At 45.1% G+C, this 25,077-nt stretch overlaps 1 protein-coding gene across 2 annotated transcripts in view; it reads left to right on the top strand.

The window, feature by feature from the left end:
- Positions 1-18,286: 18,286 nt before the first annotated feature.
- Positions 18,287-25,077, top strand: part of EGLN1 (egl-9 family hypoxia inducible factor 1) — a 39,354-nt gene continuing 32,563 nt past the window's right edge. Inside the window, exon 1 of one of the 2 annotated variants that reach the window (XM_088052433.1) lies at positions 18,287-19,635. In XM_088052433.1, the coding sequence (XP_087908559.1) occupies positions 18,724-19,635 (912 nt within the window). In that variant the 5' untranslated portion in view covers positions 18,287-18,723. The remainder of the gene's footprint in view (positions 19,636-25,077) is intronic. The other variant, XM_005518541.3, reaches the window with a different exon arrangement.

Genomic DNA, 25,077 nt, shown 5'->3' with positions numbered 1-25,077 from the left:
GAGAGGGAGGTGTCTGCAGAAAGCAATTTATCCCTCCTAAAATCTTAACCACGTCTCTCTCTGAGGAAGAGCCCAGGACAACTTTGCTCCTGACATTGGTGCTTCATTTAGACACCTAAAATGAGGTGTGGACAAATCCACACCCTTCTGCTTCTCACATGATGTTTCACAAGCAGAAGTGTTGTAATTCTCCTGCTTGCTGCTCTCAGCTGCTAATGTTAGATAGGATGTTAGATGAAGTACATCCACCCACATTCTGGCAGAGGTCTTTTCCCCAAATGACATAAATGATAATTTTCACCTTGCATCACAAGATATTCAACACTGTGCAGAGCAAAGGATGCATATTTTCATATTTGGCTGTGATCAATAACACAGTTGCTATCTCTGGTAACAACAGCCCACAACACCACCACAGGGTTGAATCCTGTGTAGTGATTGTCAAAATGGTTGTGTTTTGTAATCAATAGCCTGAGAGTCTTTCTCAGAAAGATTTACATTGCATGATCAACAGCAACAGTAGTCCAAGCCAAGCTGATGAAAGAGACAGTTAATCCCAAACAGCCAAGTCCCTGGAATGTGCCCTGCTCTGGGAGGGCATCACTCAGCTACATGCATACAGATGGGTATGTCTGGTGTAGCTGAAGCTGGTAGCCAGCCAGAGATCAGGGCATGGCTGGTGGTTGGGGTTTTTGCCTTTTTTTTTTTTTTTGTAAAAAACATCCACAGTTGTTCCATAGGAAAAGAACAAGTTATCTACCTGAATGGAATATATGCATTTGTCCTTGTTTCCTCCTTTCTTACTTTCACCTTCTGCTAATGTAATTTGAGTAACAAGATTTTTCCAAACACCAAATTAGGATAAACTGTACTTTTGTGCAACAGACGAAGGGGAATAACCAGCAGGTTTTTAACAAATCAGGAATACGTGCACAGGGCAGATACTGAAATGCATAAACTTTGCACTGTTTTACAAAAACAGCCAAAGGCAGGGCTGCACAGGTGGAGTCCTACAGCTGTAGGGTGTCTGTGCTTCAGTTCCCACTCTCCCCTTCCCCTCAAGGCAGCTACTGCTGAGCTGTGACAACTGAGCTGCATGTGAAGCAACTCCTAAACCACTTGAAGTTTTCAACCTGACATGTTAAAGCATACTCCCCTTTCCCAAGCAGTGGAGTGAAAGGAAGCCCAAGGCATGATTTTTCAGGAAGGTAAAGCACTCCAAGGAACACATCCCCTGGTCCCTGAGGAGGGCCATTTGCACATATGAATGGCCAGGACATCCCAGGACACAGAGGTTTGCACGTGCTTTGCCCAGATGCACATGCCTACACCCTGCCCAGTGCAGTGAGGGACACGCTCTGAGTCACATTCAGTGCAAAGTCAGGTCTGAGCCGACCACATGTGAACACTTGCCAGAAGCCAGCCTGTGAAACAGGCTTTCCTCACCATTGATCCTATGGAGCTACACACACCCTGGCAAGGAAGCACCATCTCTAAAAAGCATTCCAAACACAAGAGGAAACAGCAATGACAGTCAAAGCTAGAACCACATGAAACTGCATATAGATGCCATGTCACTTATGGTGTCTGGGCATTACTTGGCTGCATGCAAAACTGTTTACTGACAAGTGCAAAGGCCTGAATTAAATGAGTTTAAGATGAGGTCCAGCCACTGACTATCTGCACTTTCCTAGGCTGCTACAACATAAAATGAAATAGATCTGTGTTGATCATAAGTGATGGTGCCAAAACATGTCAACCCCTTGTGTGGTGCTTGGTAGAGCAGACCGAGGGAATGTTGCACTTTAGGGCACCTGGTTGGGTCTGACTGGCCAAAGCCATTTCTCTTGGCTCCCCAGCTGAACTGGCAAAAGTTGACTTTTGCCACTCCAAGGATAAAAGGCCAGGACTGGGACTGGCTCTTGCAACTCAAGAGAACATAGAAATGGTCAAACTGTTACAGGGAGCTGACAGAAGATCTTGATGATTTGGGTATGGTGTCATAACCATTGCAGGAGGTGAAAATAGCAGAGGTGGGAGCAGGGCAGTACTTTGTATCCTCCCATTCCAGCTTCCCAAGCTCTACTCTATCTAAAATAGCTAGGAAAGCCACCACCATTCCAGCTGCTTACTTTGCCACCAGTGACAGCCAACTTAAGTGAGCATTCCCCGTGTCTTGCTGCCAGAAACAGCTTCATTTCTCCTGGTGGGGGGAAGATGGTGCTTTTGCTTCTCTGTCAGGCTTGGAAAAGCCATAATATAGCAGAGCAGATAGGAGAAACCAGATAAAGAGGAGCACAGGCTGAGTATGGGGCCAGGTGCCCGAGACACCCATCCGCAGGTAACCTGGCATGCCCAGCATGAGGCACCTGAACTGGGTGGAAACTAAAATGTGGGGCTGGGAAATCATGTAGCTGAGAGGGATTTACATGGCTGTACCCTATGTGCTGCAAGCTCCCCCTGCTTACGTGCCAGGAGGGACAGAGTTCCTCCTGCCTGGCACAGAGCTACCTCAGCCCTGGGCTGCGTGCTGCCCAGCTCGCACCTTGGCCCCACTTGGATTCACACACGCCACACAATGCCTTCACACAGATATATTTATCAAGCTAAAAAAAGTACTGGTTAGCTGTTATGTTGGCTGTGAGGCTAAGCTGCGCTATCTAGGAGGGGAAAAAGAGGTCACCAGGAGCTGTAAAAATCTCACAAGCCTGCAAATTAAGGAGGGCAGCATGCTGATGGGAGGTTGGATATTTACTGGAGAGGAAGAATTCCAATACAGAAATGATTCATTTTCACTGCACAGTCTCTTCCCCCACCATAAAAAAAAAAAAAAAATTCTTTTTTATATATTTTGTGGAATATGTGATTGTACTAGAAGAGCATTTTATGTTCCTGTTATGAAAGGGAATCCATTCCAGAGGGACGAACTCACTTTTGGAATAACCTTCAATGAAATCAAGAGTTATAACTGGACTAACTTCAGTGCAACAAGTCCTCAGGATATTGGTGGCTGCTGCAGTCATATTTTTGAAGGCAGTCTGGATCTACAAGTTTTCTAGTATAATAATTGAAATAAGAAGTGTGAGTTTTTGTAAACAAACTCATTTATGCTGGCAAAACCCCTGCTCTGGATGATAGAGAGGTGACTTATACCACTTGATTTCTTCCAGTTTTTACTTGGGAGTTGCTGTTCCATTATGAAATGTCTTTACACTGTCTGCATAATAGGTGGGAATAATTACTTCTGTATTGTTGTAACAGTATCTTTTTCTAGCACAGACAAGCTAAAATGTCTAAACCATTTTAGACATTTTGTATAATGCAAATATTAGGATTTGGTTGGAGAAGAAAAAGAACTACTATCTTAAAACAAAATAGATTGATGCCCTACAATAGCCCACAAGGTAAATTCTGTGTGACAGTAAGAGAACAGAACTCACCAAAATAATCTACAATATCTTCTTTCATTATTTTTATCAAGGTTGGGATCTTTATTTCCTAAGCAATCTGTATAAAGGTCTGCATGAACTTATAGCCTGTATATGTCTATTTTCATTTCTAAGATACAAGTTAATCTTGTTTGCAGCATGCAAAGAACTCAAGCAGGATGTGATACCACTTTATGTCATCCTCACTTAGGAGCACAGTAGCCCTGCAGTATCAATGCCTGGCCAGCCCAAGTGGCAGTGGGACACCCACAGATTTGCCATTGCCAGTTTGACTGCAGATGGTTTAAGGAAAGATAAGCCAGTGTGTTTGATGGTTTAAAATCAGTAAAATTCAATCTGTGCTTGTAGAGAGCAGCTTTACAATTTTTCCCCATGTATGGCACACACCTTAGGAAAACTCCAGATAAGTACAGTAGTGTTCCTTAAAATAAGGCTCAGAGATAATTCACACATCCCAGCAGAAATGGGAGAGCTGATGAAGGACAAAGAGTCTATGTAGGATCTAAAAGGGAAGAAGGAGTTTTGGGGTACCTGAATTTGCAGATTGCTTCCAAGTGGCCCATTATGGATTAGAATAATGAAAAACAGGCCCTTTCTCCTAAAGCCTCCCCCTGACAACCTGTTTCTTGAGGCAACTTGGAGCTCACAGCAATTAGGCTGTGGGTGGGAGGAATTTGCTCTGGGGCTGTCAGGGCTATTCCGGCACCTTATAGCTGGCTTTCCCCAGGGCTCCTCACTCTCCTGCCCATGACAGGAGTAATGCATATCCTTGATGCGACAGCAACGGGGCCTTGGGACACCAGGAAAGGTGGTGCTGGAAACAAACATTGCCAGTGATTCAATGGCCTGCAGCTCATTTGCAGAGAGGCCCAAGGGGTGTGCTCCTTCCTGCGGCAACCTGGGGCACAGCAAAGTCACTCCACCCATTGTGCACGTGCAAAGAGTGCAAAGAAGCCCATCTGCACGTACCAAGAAATACCATCAGCCACAATATAAATGGACTTGTATAAGTTGGGTTGAATTCTTCTCTTACTGAGGTAAGAAGGTCAGTGGAAAGGGGTGACAAAAGAGAAAGCAAGGAAAACGACTTTTGTCGCAGCCCTGTGAATGTGTATGCAGCTGCGGGGTCAATGAGTGTGTGTCTCACAACCAGAGAAAGGATGTTGCAGCAATCAAGGTATAAGAGGAGAGTCTGGCACAATTTGGGCTACCAGGCTGGCTAAAAAAAAAGACTGTATCTTGTAGATATTACCCAAAAATAGTCTGCAAGACTAAAAATAGCATGGATATATCAACATCCAAAAAAAGATCAAAAATGAAGCCCATAAAGATTGTAAATCAGATGAGATGCAGAACTTTAGAGCTTATAAAAGACAGTAATGAAAATTAAATTATACTAATTGACACTACTTAGTTTCAATCTCCAGTCCCCAGAGCCAAAACAAGCAGACAGCTTCATTTACTTTTTTTTTCATTTTTTCTGGGATGTACAAACTGAAGGTGCTGTATGCCAGACCTCCCATGCTTCTCATATACAGACCATGTTTCCTGCTTGCACAGGCCTCTCTCTTCTGCCAGCACCTCAAGCGTGTGCTTGGGTGGCTACCTCAAAGTGCCTGCAGGATTGAAAAAGTGAGAAGCAAGGAACTCTGTGTCTGGAGGAACAGGCTGTGTGAATCCCACTCTGCAGGTCAGACATCTGTCTCAGGTTTGCAGGGTTTTGCAAAGTATTTCACGTGTCACTCTCTCTTGCCCTGGGTTAGGATGTGCACCAAACGAAGTTGGTGTCCTGGTCTTGAACAGACAGCAGCAGATCTGACTATGAACAGGCACCAGCAGCTCACACAGGCAGCTGCTTAGCAAGGCTTGGTACCATCCGGGGTGTAGCCAGCTGCCTGGGGGCATTTTAGACTTTAGTTACAGACCCAGGACCCTTAGTTAAGCATACATCCTGCTAAGATACTCTAATCTTTCATCTTATTTAACCCTCCATCTCTGCTCAGGGGTATTAAGGGTTTAACGTTCAGCATTTGCAACAGGACCCAGATAGATGAAGAGCTTAAGGTGAAAGGACAAGCTAAGCAGAGGGGGTGCAGCAGAGGCTGATCCTTGTCCCATCTGGGGAACAGCACAGAGCCCTGTCATTTGTGTTGTGTGCTGCTGCAAGTACTGGACACAAGCCGGCTCAGCGTGAGCAGTCCCTGTGTGAGCAGTCCCTGTGTGAGCACACCAGGCTCAGTCCCAAGAGAGACAAGGGCAGCCACGGGAGGGGCAGGCAGGCTGCTGGGGCAGCTGCAGCACCCCCTGGGGCAGCATGGGGAAAGGAAGGGAGGGAACAGCTCTTCTCAAAGCCCTGCTTGTGCAGTCATAGCCTGTCTGCAACCACAACCTGTGGATCCTGTGCAAGCAGCCACATGGACCCAACCAGGCTGAAGACTCAAGTCTTCTCCCAGCCACTGTTGAAGTATCAGTAGCCCAGTCCAATCCCACCGTGGCTGTTACCATTCTCCTCTGAACCACCATGACCCTCCCAGGTTTGTCAGCAAAACTGTTTGTATATGTTCCCCTGGTCTTCTGGAATCCAAGTGAGCCAGGCTAGCTCAGGCAGACGAAGCACAAAGTCTGCTGGTATCTAGTTCAATGCTAGTAAATAGGTCAAGGAAAGCTGTAGGGGTGTGTGTGTGCCTGAGTGCTGGGTGAGTGGTAATCTTCTCAGCCGACAGACCTGGAGTTTACAGACTGACTTAGGCACCTCTGTGCTGATGTGCCCCATGCACCCAGGAGCTGACTTCGGCTTGTGTTCACAGTGCAAGCTACACCAAGAGGGTGAGTCTGGTCAGAGGAATTCCAGATGTGCCCAACACTTTTTCATCCCTACATGCTCTTTGACTGCCTCTTCCCCCAACTGGCAGTCAAGGTGAAGGTTCCATTGAGGTCCAGCTGAGGTGAAGCAGGGCCACACCTCCCTGCACACACTGCCAGGGGCACAGTCCCTCCCCCTGCAATAATAGGGTGTGAAAGCAGGGATCGTGGATGCAGGGTGCATTCCCTCTACCTCAGCACACAAGAGTGTGATGCTGCTGAATTGCCTTCTCCTGCCAGCAGTTTTTATGCCCCTAGTTGCTTGCAGCTAGTGAGAAAGGGTGTTAGTGATGCTTTAAACTCTCAGATCTTGACTACTGGGGCCCAGGAACGCTCTCCTCCTATGTGTAATACATGTCCTGTGGTGTAGATGGGTTTGGGGTTGAGCTTATGAGAGCACAGAATTTGCAAGTTCTCACCTCTTCCTTCCTTCTCAAGCACTCTCAAATCAAGATGCCACAAACAAACCACTTTCTTGCAAGTACCAGTACTACTGCTTTATGTAATTCAGAACTGAAAAATCACTTTCTCTGGGACCCTTAGCAAGCATCAGTGTGAGATTCTCTGACAAGAAATCAAAGGACACCTGGTGTTGAATTCTCTGTACAAGCAAGGACCTTACTCTCTAAATAAGATAATTATCAGAAGGGTGTTTGTGCCCATTCTTGTTTTTGGGGACTCTCTTTTCTCTTTGCCACCATGACTCATAAAACTCATTAAGCCAAAGTATGCCTAGCAGAACATTTAATTACACAGCAGTTGCAGGGTAGTGACGGAATCTGTGTTTAACAGGCTGACAGCAAGATGGCTTTATCTACAAAGCTGTTTAAATGTCAGTATAGCCAGCACCATCCATAAGGCTGGGCAAGCCATACCAGGCACCAAACCAGCAAGGAGGAAGACAAAACTTGTGCCAGGAGTAGGCTTAAGACACTAGAGATTTGCATAAACAGTCTGAAAACCTGTCTGTCATCACCATGTCTGGGGCTATGTGTGGAAACATTATCTGGTAAATCAACAGCCTTGCACTGCACAGTGACCTAGATAGGAAATACGATGCAAGAAGGGAGAAGGTGAGACTGTGCACTGTTGTAATACAAAGATCAGGTTATTTACTGCTGCTTTTATTCTAGCTATGAGTTTAATAGTCAAAAAACCACCTGAAAACAAGCCTCTCCCTTCTTTCTCAGACACGCTAAAAGCAACACAGCACACAGCCAGAACAATTTATGAACAATTTCAGTATTTCAGTACTTCACAAAATGTTAACAAAATATTCTTAAAATTCACTGTACACATCTCAGCTATGAGTGCACGACTTCAAGAGTACAGCCTTAGGGTGTCTGAGAAGCTGCTCAGAGAGATTATACCAACATTAGAGTGACTACTTCTCTCTTGTGTGTGTGAACAGGCTTGTTTACATGAAGAAACTCTTTCCATTGTGGCCTTTGAGACTGCAGAAGACGATTCAGTTGCATCAGGCTAGGATATGAGAGGATGACTTTGCTCACTGGAATAAAAAAGCAAAGGGAAGTTTTTGGGAGCTAATGCATGACACTATCAGAAATCTCCTCCCATTTGTACATTTTGTCCCGATTACTTAGAAGCCAAGCATGACCAAGTGATTTGTCATCAGTTTTGGTTTTGTGAGGTTTTTCTCCTTGTAATTTACCTTACAATTAGCACTTTGTACCATGTATTCTAGACCATTTCAGGTCTGGTCCTAAAATTCTACCATAAAACCTCAGCACACTGAAAGAAGTAAGCACTGTTGTGGTACAGAAAACACATCTCCCTTACCTTTAAAAAGATGAAGACATTGTAAACTTTTTTAAAGAAATTGTAGTTTTTTTGTAGAATTGTAGCCTCCTTTCAGGAAGGCAGTGGAATGATAGGGTAATTGCTCAGTTTTCCTATATTATTACTATATCCATATTGTTTTTGCATCAACAAAATAAAGATTTCTCTTAACCCTGAGACTCTGCTGACAGGAAGAAAAACATTTAAAGATTGCCTATCAAAGCTCTTTGAGATCAAGCAATAACTTATCTATAGACCAGTGTTCAATATACAGTCTGTAAGCAGGAAAATAGTTTGCTTTCATTTTTCCATTCTTCTGTAGACAGAATATTGTCTCCAAATTAGCCTTGTTCATTCCAAATTACTGAGCTTAGCCAAAATTAAGCCTTATTTTTATATTTTCATTTTTCTCCCCCAGAAGTAACCGAACAAGTAATGGAATATGCCTCTTTCAAATGTATAGTATACACAATACTTTGATATTGCCATGAGGCTGAGCTATCAAAGTCAGAGCAAATTTTTCCTTTCTCAATCTCATTTTTTAAAGTTATTCCTTTTGAAAATAGTACATGAAAGTTTACTCAAAGACAATTCCCCCCCCATATTTAAACTGTAGCTAAATCTTGGAAAATACACTGTAGCTATATTTTGGAAGACAGTGCTTTTTAATTTTCCGTCACAATCAAGGGACATACATAAATGAAAAGGGAGAGTATTACGTCAGAATCTTCTAGCTTCTTTAACAGTCACCTGTTACACTTCTATATTCACATATTTTTTAGAAACAAAATTCCAAGTGTTTTGCTCTTGGGATTTAGTCCAGTTGTGTTTGTGATAACTCTGTCGCGTATTATCACACTCATTACAGCCCATCAGAAAAACTGAGTAATTTCTTTGTGGTAAACTACAGCATTTCTTACAGCATGTATTGCTGTATTCACTGGTCCCAGTGAAACCATTTCTTCATTTGTGGTGGGGATCCCCTCTTCAGGAGTGTTTCTTGACTGATTGAGGCAGGTATCTTTTTTTGTCATTTGCAGCTGACGGTCACCGTGGCTGCATTTTCCACACTGCTGGCAGTAGTTTCTGAATAGCATCTAAAGGAATTTCTCCCTCCACACGCATTTTTGGGAAGAGCCTAACATCTTAATTATTCTCCTCTCAACCTGTCCTCACACTTCATCTCACAATGGAGGAGATCCCGTTCCTCTTTCCTGGTCCCACCACACTGCTCCATAACTCTGCTTTCTCTGCCTCCATTGGAGCTCAGCACTCCCCTACACAACCACATTGCAAAACCTCCTCAGGGATAAAGACCTCCTCTATTTATAGAGCACTGATGCTAGATGAAAGTTTCCAGAGAGTTTTCTGGAAGAGCTCACATCTAGCTGTTCTGAAGATTTACAAAGGGAAACAAGCTTGCACCCTGCTTTAGAGCTTTGCCGGGCATCTAACAATCACAGAAGCTTTGCAGTACAGTATGTAGTGTGCCAGGCATGTGTTTGATGTTATGCATTGGTATTTATGAACATCTGAAAACTTTTCTTCCTGTCATGCTTGGTGCAGATTCTCTACCATGAACCCATATTCTCAATTGATTTTTGTCCTAGTGATTCAATGCTATCTTAAGATAACAGAGAGGAAAAACTGTTTTTAGCTTTGTGCTGTGGTTTTTCCTTATAAGACTGAGGCTGATATTTTTAAATCAAAAAAAAAGGTTCCATTAACAAATGCACTGCTGCATGTTGCAAAGATAGGATTCAGCATTTCTTTTATTCATGTCACAAGTTAAATACAGAATATGCTTTAAAATAGTGTATGAATGGCTGTAGCTGTAGCTAAAATAAGGTAGGAGTCAGGCTGGGTACAGAGGATGGGCATATCCACAAAAACAGTCTGTGTGCATATATCAGCTAGCTATGTTCAGCCTCACAATCTAGTAAGTCTCTGCTTATTAAAAAAAATAAAAAAAAAAAGAAAAAGACAACAAGCCCTTGACTACTTTTGCCCACAGCACATGGCCTTTATTGGAGGATGTGTTTGCACAAAGGGAGGAGTGTTGCCTCCCACACAAATTTCAACAATCATTTCAACAATTTGGTAAATAGGTGAGGACAGAGTCTTCCTCTATTGTCTGCCTATCCTCTCCAGTCAGAAGTCAATCACACAGTGAGGAAGCTCTAATCTAAAGGAGAAATCCTTTTTAGGAATCTGCTTTTTAATAAAAACTCCTGAACACGGTCCCAGCATTACTAACAATCTGAGGGTACACACATACACCCTGATACAAACAAATGAACAAACAACAAAACACACCCAAAACAACAACAAAAAAGAGAGAATAATTCCAGGGAGAAAATATGCAACAGGAAAGGAAGAAAAAAAGTGAAATTCACCTTCTGACAAGATAAGCATTATCATCTTCCCTTGCACTGTAAGTGGATGATGAAGGAGCAAGTTGCTTCTTGATCTGCTTTTTGCTTCTGCATAAAAATGAAAGGCCATTTTTTCTAGCACCAATAAATGCCACCTTTTCTGTAAGACGCTAATTAGCTGACTGGATGAGCAAGGTGACTCTAACAGTGACAAACTGATGCAGAATGATAGCAAGACTCAATCACAACCCAGCACTAATTACAGCTCTGTAGCATATACTATCTATATAATAATATACATATTAATATATATATATAAATAAATATATATGTTCTGAACACAAAACAAGGATGTTGATAATACAAAATCAGCTGTGTGCTTGCATGAAATACTTGTAAGCTTAATTGTCTAGGACTTAATATTTCAGTGCTGCTTTGTAAAAGCTTTCCAGTATACAATTCCAGTGGGATTCAGTGGATTCATGAACAGCATTGTGCCACCCGAATGCCCATTGAAAGAGATAATATGAATAGTGTCAGTTTAGATAATGCAGGGAGGAGACAACAATTTTTGTAATATGGGAATTTAAATTATTGTATATCCACTATTAGCATTCTTGGTTTAGTAAATATCTGTTCTTGGTATAAGTTGCTTGGGATGTGCTTTAAAACATGATGAAATACCTCACACTGGTATAAGGCAAAGAGTATCTTCACAGAGGGTTGAGCTTGTTAGCACAGAAGAATAAAGACAGAGAACACTATCATAATGAATATGCATCAATATCACAAGTTTTAATACAATATTTGTTCAGTTCTAAAATATCAATAACTATTATCATGAACAGATAGAACCTTTCAACCACTAAAACTTGAAAAGAAAAACAAAGAAACAAACAAAAACATAAAATCTGAGTCCCTGGCTTGCTGTTTGCACCATCAATAGCCTGAAACACCTCTCCTTGCATCCTTAGATAGCAGTATCAGGTGATGCTAGCCATTATCCTGTCTTGGTACAGAACACCCTCCAGTTTGGATCTGCTGATTCCCTCAATACAGTTTCAAAACGAAAAGCTTCTCTTCAGTCAGAGAAGAGAGAAAGTGGAAATGGGTTGAGCTACATAATAAGAAAATGAGAGTGAAATTATATGCCATGACTGAATCAGCTTACTATTCTGACTTGGGTGGTCCTGCTTTCCCCTCCCCAACTCCTGGCCCTCCTGGTCCACACCCTCTCTTACACCACATCAAACCACTTGGTGAGCTGATCCAACTTGTTAATCCAACAGAAAAATACTCTCTCAAACTGACTCACCAAAGGGCTTGACAAGGGTGATGCCAAGGAGAATGGCTCTGGAGGGAGCAGAACTACCCCTTCTAGTGGCAGTAACTCAACACCATGTCTTAAATGAACCACAGCTGAAGAAAGCGTTGAAGAGCATGCAAGGAGCACTGAAAACAAACAGAAGGGCAAGGAGTAAAATCCTGTGTCTTTGGGAAGAATGGAAATGCAAGAATATCACAAAGCCCTTGGGATGGGGTAGACACTGAAGGGTGCAATGGCAGGAGAGCAACAGGACATTGGATCATGTTATCCATCAGACAGGGGCATGGGAACATAGGCACTGTCCTGGCAGAAGGAAGAATGGGTAGTGACAGAAAACACGATACTGAATCCATCTGGATTGTGGTGGCTCTTTGGGGCTCAGGCTCACAGTGCTTGTGTCTGTAGCCAGCCCTGGCAAAGGTCAGCTCTTTGGGATAGATGTGCTACTTTGATAGTTTTCACAAAACATGAGCTATAATATTGTATCCCCTTTGTTCAAGAAAAGAGGGAGGACACCATTGTTCACTCAAAAAACAAACAAAAATGAAGCCTGTCCCCATTATCCTCAAGAAACTGCCTCATCTAAAAACAAAAGAACAAAAATCAAAGTGTTATTGAGGAATGCATAAACCATATAAATAATATATATTAATATATTAATATATAAATCTGAGTGTTATTGAGGAATGCCACCTAGTCAGTCTTACCAGCTCAAAACCTCACTCTCTATTATCTTTTCCTTCCTCTCTTAAATTACTGAGACAGGTCTCTCCTTTCATAGCAGCAAATGTTTTAAGCTCACGGTTTTCTTGGAATCTCCCCTACTTGCACAACTGCTTCCATAAGAAAAAAAGTTTAGGGGTATCAAAAATGGTGCTAGTCATCTGCAGAAAGGGAAAAGAAACTGCATCTTCACCCAAAGATAAAATGTCCAAGATTTTAACAAATTTGTGTCCATAGTTTCAAGGAACACTTCTTGAGTTCCTCTATTGAGCTCTGGGTAACTGTTCCTAGGTAATCAGAAAAGAAGAGGGGAAAAAAAAAAAAAAAGTGGAGACTTTTTGTAACTCATTAAATAGCACAATAAATTGCAGGGCATGAGCTGAGATATTCTCAAGCTTTTCAAACCAAGGGGCAGAGGGCAAACTGTCCTTACCTACACCCCAGGGCATCCCTGTTCCCTTTTCCAAGTACAAGACCAGGCACTGGCAGAAGTAAGAACTACGTGCCTGGCAGCCGAAAGATGAGGAAAGAGAAAATATTATGTGCAATAAATCAGGTACACACAAAAGTAATCGGGGCAGGTCACATCATCCTAACACTGCTCAGCATTGTTTCCACCTTAATGATCTTTCAGCATGTCACCATGCTGAATCATGATGACAGAGGGGCAGGAAGCACATATCAGATGCAGAATGAACAGGTCTTTTTGTGATTGTGGGGCTATGAAGTGCTGGGCTTTCCTTATGTTGGAGTCCTCTGTTCTCACTCTGGAAGACTTGTCTGCACCAAAATCAAGAAATGTTCCTGGAGCATTTCAGATAAATTTGACCTACATACAGACAAAACAGGAATCTTTCTCTTTTTTCCCCCCAAAACTGCTTATTGCTGTATCAGTGCATGAATTACAAGTGGGTTTACAAAGTGTTTTTTAAAAGTAATTTTCTGTTCATAACTGGACATTAAGCACCCTGAGGGCCTGCTGGCTTGCTGAAGTTAGAGGCCAAAAATGTACATAATTGGCAATCTTTAGCAAGACAGGGAGTTCTTTTCTAACCAGAGCCAGAAATACTCCCTCTGGAGAAATCTCACAAACAATGTGAAAAAAAGCTTTTGAACTTTCCATGGTACAAAGTTTAAAATGAGGACAAAACTGGAATGAGTTGGTCTTGAGCATTTTCTAAGCTATGCTCTGTTTCCACAGCTTTACAGATACAGACATCTGGAAGCAGAATTTTCAGCTAAAAGGGGAAAAAACCCATTGCCATTAATTAAGCATAATTAATTTGCCTTAAACATGAATAAAATTATTATAGTAGACAAAAATGTTAATATGTATAAATCTCTCTGGATCAACCCTAACCATATTTTTGGTGTAAAAAAATAGGCTATATTCCCAGATATGATAATGCATATAATTTCAGACAGATTCAGGGACAGCAAAACCAATTTTAGTTAAACAGCCTGGAGGAATCTCATAGTATTAAAGACAGTATAAAACACAAGTTTACACAGAGTAATTGAGAATACTCCTTATAGTTTAGTCCAACACTTATAAAGTCAGATTATAATGAAAAGTTTTTTCTTTTAAACATTAGATCATTATGATATTCTGTGATAAACAACCAACTTATTCTATTACTTTAATTTCAGCAAAACCTTTTAGGGAATCTCTAAAATGGCATCAACAAGCACAAAGGAGAATGGGACATGGTAGAGGGTACTACAGATTATTTACAGGGCTCTGACCCAAATTTTCTGTTGTCCCACTTCATACTATGGAAAACACCAAGTTCTTGGCATATCAAAATCTGGATCTTGGAAAGTTTGGAGACCCCTTCAGTTATGCTGCCCAAGTGATTTGAGGGGAACCTGTGTTTGGTCATGTGCTCCTCTGTAATGTCCGGCACTAGTCCCACCAGGCAATAACCCCACACCTTCCAGATCACCTCTACTGGGTGACCCTTTCCCTGCTTTACAGAAACAGGGGTTGGGGGAGGTATCTGGGAGATGAATAAACCATGCTAACCCTTTGAGTACCTCAGGAAAAGCATGTGCATTTAACAAAAGACCATTTGCATAGCCTTGTGGGTGTACTCTGTACACTTTGTCCTGATTAGAAAGGAAGTGAGTTTACCAGAGAATCCAACTCAGACAAACAGTTCTCTCTTTTACTTTGGAAAATCTGCAAACCTGTTACAGTTCACTTGCTAGTGTGAAAAGCAAGCTTGAAAATTGTCACTGTTGAGACCAGTGAATAATGGTCTAAGTGGAACAGCAGCAGTCAGGCTGAAGAACATGGTGGCATGGTCCGGGTGGAAGACAGCAAATGCTACAAGCCCCCAGGTTCTGACTTTTAATTATGATGCTGTCGTGGACATGCACTTGTCTCACTGATGCCTGACACTACCACCTACCTGAGGAGCACATGAAGCTTTCAAGAGGCCTTCTGGCAGCAATGAAAAACTTAGCCTGGAGTCCAAGCACTTTTTTCCCATTCACAGCAAAACTATCTCAACATAAGATTACTTTTCATTTAAACTTTATTTCTAAACTGACTTTGTAACCTTCTATAATCTTGTTACTCTGCATTCCCCTTCTCCCCAGGATTCAAAGATTCTGTTTTGGTTGCTTATATAATCTCAGTGCTGCAGTACACAAGCTATCTAAAGCATGGTATAAATGCAGCTATCATTACTACTTAATAAAAACAGAAAAGTTATTCATTGACCAACCTTTTTTTTTTTTTTCCTTTCTAATAAACATACAGATCCATATCTAAGTGGTGATAAAAACTATGACCTTGCACTACGTTTATCCCACAACATCCTCATCATGGCTGCGATTTCATTTTAAAGACTTTTCACTGCATTCTCTGCAAAGCATTACCTATTCACCCGTAAAAGCTCTTTTCCAACATTCACTGACACAGACAAGAAATTAGCTGTCTTAGAAAGGCCACTTTAGGGACCAAGTGCAGAGTAACCAGCTGAAAAGAAAGAGAAGGAAGTCCCTTCCTCCTCTGTTCTGGCAACCATCATATTTATCATTTTACTTTGTATACCTTTTTTGTATACTTTTGTTGCTTTTTGTTGTGCTTTGGTCTTTTAAGGAACAAGCTTGTTTTAAGGAATAAGCTCTTTGGCAATGAATAGAGTCTAACATGCTTGGAAAACATTTCTAGCTTGTTGCAGACACTATTGTAATACAAATACTCATTGTCTTCCCGAGTTCCCTTACCACCACTGCTCCTCAACACAGCTTTGTCACTGTAAAACAACCTTCATTAAGTTTTGTGTCACTGGCATAGTGCTGCAATAATACGGCCAATGCTTCATACACCCAAAGATGGGTTTTGTAAACTTGGTATTTCTGTTGACCATGCTGTGAAACAGTGTGATGTCAAGACAACCTGAAGTCGCTTAGCACATTAGCAAATGTGAAAACTAAGACCTTTAATTGCATCCCAAAAGACATGTGGAAAAGAGAGGGAAAGAACAAAAGACTTTTGAAGCCACATTAGCCTGTAAATTAATAACTATCTTTAGATTTAGCCAGGCACCATATTTGTGCCTTGGTCTTTTTCTTAGTTGTTTCATGGTTGGATGACTGAGTTTCAAGTCTGTGACTTTCATCTCCATTGTGTTTGCTGAATGAGTACACAACAAATGCAAATATTTTTAACTCTTCAGTTTCTATCTGGCAGAATACCATTGTTTGCATTTCTCAAGTTTTTGAAAATAACAGCCTTGACTCTTTTCTCATTTAGCCCAGTTTAACAATGTTGCAAGTCCAAGGAAATCAGCTGAATTAATCTCATCTTAAAGTACGCTAGAGGAATGCCTAAGCCTAGTATTTTTGATATACCTTATATACCCATAGTTGAAGGAAAAACTCTCATTAAACCTACATTAAAAACCTGTCCACTTCATGCTCTGGATTTAAAACTTTGTTTTAATCCAGTTCCTTCTGCCCTTACCAGTAATCTCTAATTTTGTTTTTAGTTTCCATCTTTTCCACTTCATTTGCCACCTTTTTTTTTCCTTCAGTGGTTGTTGTTAATTCACCTTTGGAACTCACTAGTCATACTCACCTTGAAATTTTATCCACTGGACTTTCATGACCTTGTACCCTCAGTACTCCTTTTACCTTTCTAATAATTCACCCTAGTTTTCCTTCTCATTTTTCATGTATGTACCACAAGGCACTTGTAGCCTTGGTACACTTTGTTTCTTCTTCATCCTTCATATAGTACACTCAGTGCTTAACATTCCTCCAAGTCCTATTACTGTGCCAATCAATCTTAAACCCAGTTCTAAAGGAGAGATGAGAACTAAACCATTTTAATTGCATACATAAAGTCATCTCACTATAATACAAGTATATCACAGTGTTAAACCTCACAAAAGCCCGGGAGAAGCAAAAGCATTAGTATTGCTCTTCTGCTGTGGCAGAGAACAAACCACTTATCCAAAGTCACCTGAAGTCCTACGGCAGCCTCTGGCTTATCAACAAGAGGATTCATTTCAAATGAATCAAAACCTGTACATTGTCTCATGCATTTTACACCTCTTGGGCTTTAGAATGGATTTGCATAACTTACAGGCAGTGCAGAGCGACAGTATGTATGCATCGTGTCCCACACAGCCCAGCCCACGGAGCGGATACTTGGTGTCTGTTCACCAAACGGTTCTCTGGGTAGATCGGTGGGAGCACTCCCAGCCCAGGCAGAATCATCGACTTGCCTCACCACATGGCTCTGAAGCACTGACCACTGTGTTGGGATGTACTGCAGGAAGCTGCAGAATACACTCCGCTTTCCTAAACTATACCACAAGCAAGCAAAGCCACACTTAATCGGATCAGTGGAAGCTTAAACATCATCCCAGAAGAGTCCAGATCTCCATGTGGCTTCTGACAACCGACGTGACTGAGCTGAGACCTTTGTCCCTCCACCAGCACCACTCTGCCAAACAAGCTTCCTTTTTCCTGTCAGGGACTTTGCCGTGTTCATCACAGCACAGGCTACAACTCCTAGCCTCACCTTGTTTTAGTAGCTACATCAACGGGCTCTTGCTTTTTGCTTTTTCTTTTCTTAATCAGCCTAGCTCCGGCCTTCATTACCACCCCCTTAGGCGGGACACAAGCCACGTGCTATTTATGAAGGGGACAGCACATGTCTGTCTTGCCCTACCAGCTATCCGGCGGGAGCATTCTGAGGCCTACGGGAGTGACAAAACCTGGCCCTTCACTGTAGCCGGGTGCCGCCGTCGCCGCCCTGCCTGTCATTCAAGCCACAGTTCATTCACATTCAAGCCCAGCTTCCACGTCACCCGCCGCTCCTCGGTACCCCGGCCTCAGCCGCGGCAGGCCCACATCCCGGCGGGGCAGCTCGCTACTGGGGTCACGGGCAGCCTCAGATTAACAACCTGACCAGCAACGACGGGCTGGCCCCGGCAGCCCAGACCGGTGACAACCCCCAGCAATTTCCCCACTGTCCCTGCAGGGAAGGCCGCGCTCCTCGTAGGGGTGAAAGGCGCTATTCCCACGAGAGCAGAGTGGCCGCTCCGGCCCGGCTCGAAGCCTGTCCGTGCGCTCCGTGTCCCCCACGGCCGCGACGGTGCCTCTCAGCCCCTCACGCCGCGGCATGGAGGACGCGGCCGGCCCCGGCCCCGCCCCCCCCGCCTGGCCACGCCCGCCTGACGCGCCGGCGGCGCTGGCGGGCTGGAAGTGGCGTACGTGCACAGCGGGCCGCTGGAGTGGCGCCTCCTCCTCCTCGCCCCGGCACAGCGGCGGAGGCGCGGTGGGCAGAGGCGGCGGCCGCGTCGGCCCGTGCTGCACTGGGCAGAGAGGCCGGCGGGGAGCGGAAGGCAGCCCCGTACCGCGCCACCCCGCCCCCCCTCGGCCGTTCCGCCACCGGCGGGGCGGCGATGAGGCGGCGCTAAAGCAGCGTTAGCGGCACAGGGAGGGCTGCGCGGGCCCCTGCGCCCGGGCCGCGCCAGAGGAGGCCGCGGGCCGGCGGAGGCGGCGGGAGGCGGGGGCCGCGGCGGAGCCGGAGCTGGGCGGCCATGATGCAGTGAGCGCTCCCTCCCCGCGCGGCCGGGCGGGGGCCCGCGTTAGCGCCGCTCCCGCCCGTCTCCTTACATAACACAAGCCGGCGGAGCGGGGCTGCGGCGGCACCACCAGCGCCATGGCGAATGACAGCGGCGGAGGCGCCGGTCAGGGCGGCCAGGGCGAGAGCAGCGGCGGCACCAGCGGCAGCAGTAGCAGCAGCGAGCGGGACCGGCAGTACTGCGAGCTGTGCGGGAAGATGGAGAACCTGCTGCGGTGCGGGCGCTGCCGCAGCTCCTTCTACTGCAGCAAGGAGCACCAGCGCCAGGACTGGAAGAAGCACAAGCTCATCTGCCGCGGCGGAGGCGCTGCGGCGGCTGGCGCGGCAGGGGGCGCTACCGAGCCCCGCGGCGGGCACCCCCCGCTGCCCCGCGCCCACGGCGGGGCCGCGGCGGGCGGCGGCAGCCGGGCGGGGGTCGGGAAGGGCGCAGCGCCGCCGTCCCCGGAGGCCCCCCCCGAGGCCGCCCCGCTGACCAACAATCGCGTCGCCGCCGCCGCAGCAGCTGCCGGTGGTGAGGCGGAGGCCCCGGCTGCGGCCCAGTCCCCGTCCCCCTCCGGGGAGGCAGTGCTGCTGTACCGGGACAAGTCGAACCTGTACCCCGGCGGCGTGCAGGCGGGGCCCGGCGGGGCCGCGCTGCGCCCCAACGGGCAGACCAAGTCGCTGGTGCCGCAGCGGCTGGCGCTGGAGTACATCGTGCCCTGCATGAACAAGCACGGCATCTGCGTGGTGGACGACTTCCTCGGCAAGGAGCTGGGCGGGCTGGTGGCCGAGGAGGTGCGGGCCCTCCACCACACCGGCCGCTTCACCGACGGGCAGCTCGTCAGCCAGAAGAGCGACTCCTCCAAGGACATCCGCGGCGACAAGATCACCTGGGTGGAGGGCAAGGAGCCGGGCTGCCAGACCATCCGGCTCCTCATGAACAGCATGGACGATCTCATCCGGCACTGCAACGGAAAGCTGGGCAACTACAAAATCAACGGCAGGACGAAAGTGAGTGAGCTGGGAGGGAGTGAGTGAGGGAGCTGGGACCCCCGGTGCCCGCCCTCCCCCTGCTCCCGCAGCCGGAGGGGGTTGCGGCGGGGGGGCCGGAGCGGGGCGGCGGAGCCTGCGCTTCCCCGGGTGCGGGCGTGTGTGCGCGCACGTGTGCGGCTGTCTGCGGGGCTGCGTGCGTGTGCGCACGTCCGTCCGGCTGGCTGTCTGTCCGTCCGTACGGGTGCCTGTGCGGGGCTGTGCTGTGAGGGTGCTTCCGCTCTGCTCCCCGGATCCGACTCGTACTTGAGAGACGCGTCCAGTTCTGGGCTCCTCAGTACGAGGAAGAAGCTCCTGTCTTTCTCTAGAGGGTCCCAAAGATGATTAGGGGTTTGGAGCATCTCTGTCATTAATAGAGACTGCGGGAGCTGAGCCCTTTTAGGCAAGTGAAAAGAGGATAGAAGGGATATCGTTAATGTATGTAAATATCTCAAAGGTTAAAGTTAAAAAGACGGTGCCAGACTCTTCAGTGTTGTCCAGTGACAGGACGAGTAGCAGTGGCCATAAACCAAAACACAAGAAGTTCCACCTCAACAAGGTGCACGTTGAGGGTTGGCAGAGCACTGGAACAGGCTGCCCAGGGAAGTCGTGGAGTCTCGATCTGGAAACGTTCAAAACCCACCTGGACTCCTTCCTGTGTAACCTGCTCGAGGTGATCCTGGCTGGGCAGGAGCGTTGGACTGGATGATCTCCAGAGGTCCTTCCCAGCCCTAACAATTCTGAGTCACACACCTGGCTGCTGCGGGACCCCCAGCCCCAGCGAGCCTGGGCCGCAGCCTGGACGGGCGGGTTGCTGTCCCGTGGGCAGCTTGGGGATTGCTCTGTGCCGAGAAGGTGCGAAAGGGTTTGTTAGCAGGAAAAAAAAAAGGTGATCTTGTTAATATCCCTGCGTTTTGTTAAAAAGACCTTGATCTGGAAGCTTATCCTCTAGGTGATGAGTATTGAAATGCGAGTTCTTTCGTGGTCTCCCGAAAAAAGCCCGGGTAGCAGAGCTCTGACGGGCTTCGGGAAGCAAGGGGCTGGCTGCGAAGTGTCCCGGCAGCGACACTGGCTGGAGAGCGTAGAACCACTTGTGCATAGCGTTTGTAGGCTCTCATGAATGGGCCACGTTTTGGTAAGCCTTGGCTCAGGTGTGGCCTGCCAGATGCAGGACTTAAAAATATAGTCAGGAGACCCACATCAGTGAGCAAGTGCCCCGCTGGCACAATAAACCCGTGAGTTAGTGTGGCACTCTGGCAAATGCTGTTGTGGCAGGCAGTGGAGTCACAGCCATGGAGGACAGCAGCTTCGGGCAGTTTTTATTTTAGTCTCATGAAGTCACTTTTCCGCAAAAATCTTACTCCTTAGCTCTATTTTGAGACCAGAAAACTGAGTCGAAATATCCCATTGTATTAGCTTAATTAGCGATTCCTTTCCAGCCCTATAAATAAAATTCATGCCCTTGGTAGAGAACTAGTAATGAATATTCATCGGTATCTTTTCAGTTAAAAAAAAAAAGGAAGAGGGGTGAAGCCCCTTCAGACTTTGCTACCTCTGTTAAAGCATAAGGAAGCCAGTGAAATGGTGAGAGTCATCCTGCTGAGGTGGTTGCCCTGTCACAGATGGACTGTTGTTGCTGCAGCTGCAGAATCTCAGCTGGTAGGAAGCTGCAGGAGGGAGGAAGGGAGAAACTGGATGGCAAGAAACAGCCCTGGATTTGTTTGAGGGCACGGGAAACTCCCATGATAAAGAAAAGAGAGTGGGATTTTTTATTTTTTTTTGTAATGCTGTCTTTGCATTTCTTCAGTTGAACCAGTACTGTGCTACAACTTTTCAATGGGAATATGGTCTACAGTCCTCATAGATCCCTGCAGGACTTTTCTAAGCCAATTTATCTTTCAGACAGTCTTAAATCTCTTCAAGGCTTCAAACTTGCACTCTAAAACTATCAGTGGCTTTGCTGGATTTCAATTTTATGCAGCAGAAAGGAATACTGCTTATATTTTTATGTGTAGTGGTATGCTTCTCTAAAGAATAGGTGCCAGGGCTTTTGGGGTTGTAATTTTGAATCACTCCTGTAATTCCTGGACATTTTATGTTCCCACTTAGTTTTCAGTCACTGCTGAAATCCCTCTTTTTAGGAGATCAGAACAGGTGCAGGGATCAGATCAGTAAAAGCACAATACTTTACTCCTTGGTGGCACAGAAATGCATTACTTTGTTTTCTCACTTTCCCTTGCTTATTTCCCCACAAAAGTCAGTGCTTTTAGTGTGCAGAAAAGCTCAGTTCTCTAAAATTCCAGCAAAAGCAGAATGAAAATTGTCATTCACTCTCAGAGATTTACCTCAGAATTTAACCAACAGAAGCAGATGATACGTAGAGGATCACTTGAAGTGACTTGTAACCATATGACTTGTAACCCATTGGTGGTGTTGGCATTGAACTTGCTATCACTTCTATGAACTGTCTGGAAGCAGTGTATGAAAAAGCAAGAAGAAATGGGTCTGAGGTATATATACCCTGAATCTCTCAGCTTGTAAACCTGCTTGTCAGGAAAAAAGCTATCTTGTGTTAATAGGATCTAATTCAAACTGATTTACAATCACCAGGGCCAGTCCATTAAGGCAGAGAACATGAAATAAGGTAAAATGTTAATTGTGACCTGAGATTTTATATTTTAAAAGTCTCTGGTGTTTCTCTAGACTTCCTGGGCCACCTAGAACTGATAAACGTAAACTGATGTGGTTCCACCTAGTCCTGAGTGTCAGCAAGTTACTCTCCAGCCTGAAATATATCTATAGCCAAGTACCTTGGAGGTGTGTGGAGACAGCAGCAAGTAAAAGAGAGTGACTAACTATTTACTCATCTTGGAAGTCCTGACTTTCTGCATTCCTTGCTTTTGTTCTCTTTCTTTCCAGACTATGCTTCCTTCTTTTTGCTAGCAGATGGTGGCACATTGTTGCATATTTGAGCTCTAGTTTTTTTCTCCTACTTCCTGTTACTTTCTAGTTTTTTCTTCTTTCATCTTTTCATAAATCCTCTTTTTTTTTTTTTTTTTCCCTTTGCCTTATCAGTTGCCACATTTGTACATGCACGTATTTCTGTTTCCTGCCTATCCTGTTCATACATAGCTAGAGGAGGTAAAAGTCTGCTCACCAAAATTGTCCTGAAATCTCACCCAGGTGGGAAGGATTTTCCTCCTTCCCCATATGGAGCATGAAGAAGGGGTTAAAGATGGGGGCAGGTTTATGATTTTTTTTTGCCAGCTTTCTCTTTCCCATACTGTGGACTCTGCTGATCTGAAGCTTACATCCTTTACTAGTCTTGGAGCAATGCTGTGACTTCCCAGTTGTGGACTGGGTTCCTAATAATCACCATATAACCAGACAACTGATCCATCAGCTATTCCTCTTTCTGTTCACCCTTACACCCAGTACCAATCTTCTCCTAAACCCTACTCCCTGCCTGTTGTTGGAAGGACATTAAATAGACAGTGTGACAGGCCCTGTTGCATCCCTTTAGTTTTTCCTTCATTCTTGCTTCTGCAAACCTGTCAGTAGACCAGTCCTGTTCAAATTGCTGCATTTTAGTGCTCTCCTCTCTTTACTAGTAGGCCAGTGGAACACACTGGGCCCACCCACTCAACCACCTGTAGCTTAAAAAATTGCTTGTTTTGTTACACATCATGCAAACTTGCTTTTCTGCTTCTTCTGGCAGTTGGTCATCTCTTACTCTGGAGATCCTGGAGTTTTCTGAAGACCTAGAGGACTCTGGATTCAGACTAGTCTGACTGTGCCCTATTAAATTAGATTCTTTCAAAGTTAGTAATGCTTCTTTAGAAAATAATTCTCTAAGAGTGGGTGGATTTCTCATACCCTGCTGTTAGCTTTTGTATAAACTGGACAGAAGAGGCTCTCTGCTCTTGCCACTTACTTGTGTTGCAGCTTTTCTGCAAACATGTTGGATTAATGTTACCAAGGAAAAGTAGGATTTATGGGTATTCTTTCCATTATATCTTACTCTACAAAATATAACTGTAGGCATGTGTGGCAGTAAGACAAAGGAAAAGTTAGAGGTAGAGAATAAGAATTTGGCAACCAAGCAGATACTGGAAAGTGATGATGATGGCAAAACTCTGGTAGAAGAAAGGAAAGTGAGCACAGGGGCAGGTGTGCAGCTCAGGTAAGTCCTGCTCTGATCGAAGGACCCAAGAGCTGTGACTGGAGATCTGGGCTTAGGAATGTCTGTAAAGTGGGGGGTTTCCCTTCAATTTGCTTGTGTCATGTGCAGTTACATTGGTCCTCCTGGAGATTGTTTCACTATCACACCTTGAATTTACTTCTTGGTAGAAAGCTTACTGATCTAATTGGTTCCTAGTGAATGACCTCATGTGTGGGTTTCAATTTGCCACTGAGTTGTGGGAAGGTGTGGGTAGGTCTCTCTTAGTCTCCCAGTACTCACTTGTGTTGCCTGACCTTGATACAGAATATGACCAATGCTCTTCCTTACCTGTTGGTCCTTTCCCTGACAGCAGTGTTTCTGTTGGTGATGTTCTCTTGTAGATGAGTGTGCTGGTCAGTGAAGGATTGTGTGGTGATTCACGGATACAAAACTGCCCACACACGCTCCTTAAATCCCTGTTGGAGTAGAGCCCTGACATGTGATGACTATAGTTTTCATTTGTTGTTCCTCATGTACAAGCCTTTTGGGTCCCAGTTGAAGCAGATGATCAGAAGACTGACTGGGGTTTCTCCTGCAAGTGATCTTTTGATTGAGAAGCATAGCAGCATCCAGAAAAGACTCTTTTTTGCAGCCAACTCTAACATTGCTGAGATTCTGACAGGTTCTCCTGGTAGAGAAAGTTACAGAGATATGCTGGTTTCTGAGGGGCAGCTGTGTGGTGACTGCACCTTTGAAGTGTGATATGAATATAGTGTGTCCAAGGGTGGGGAGCACCACCTGTGACTGCTAGAGCTTTTCCACACCCCTGTGTGTTAGGCTGCAGTTCAATGAACATTTTGGGCTGGCAGTGCTGGAGAAGTAGTCTCTCTTCTTTGCCAGCACAAGTATTTACGTGGCCATCCTGTGAACTGGTTTGGGGAACTGATCCATCTGAAAAATAAACTGGCGAAAGAAATGCTCCTGGTTCAGTGTTCGGATGTTTGTGCTGGCACAGAGGACTGGCAGATGGTGAAACTTTCTTCCAGCAGCAATGCAAATTTATGCCAGTTTAAAGTGTTTGCCAAACTACAGCCTTAGTTTAGCACTTGGAGTCTGATTCTCCCAAAATTTGCCCTTGAAAATTCAAACACATTGTAAGAAATCTTCACTAGGTACATATTTTTTTATTCTTAGCTTTTCTTTGTTTGCTCTTTTGTGTTCAGTGTGAGACTTGGTTCATGCTATCAGAAACACATTATTCT

This window comes from Pseudopodoces humilis, chromosome 3, assembly GCF_049639895.1.
Source record: "Pseudopodoces humilis isolate 2021_Gansu_Grassland_sample_001 chromosome 3, ASM4963989v1, whole genome shotgun sequence".
NCBI classification, from domain to species: domain Eukaryota; kingdom Metazoa; phylum Chordata; class Aves; order Passeriformes; family Paridae; genus Pseudopodoces; species Pseudopodoces humilis.
This window is presented reverse-complemented; position numbering and strand designations above follow the sequence as displayed.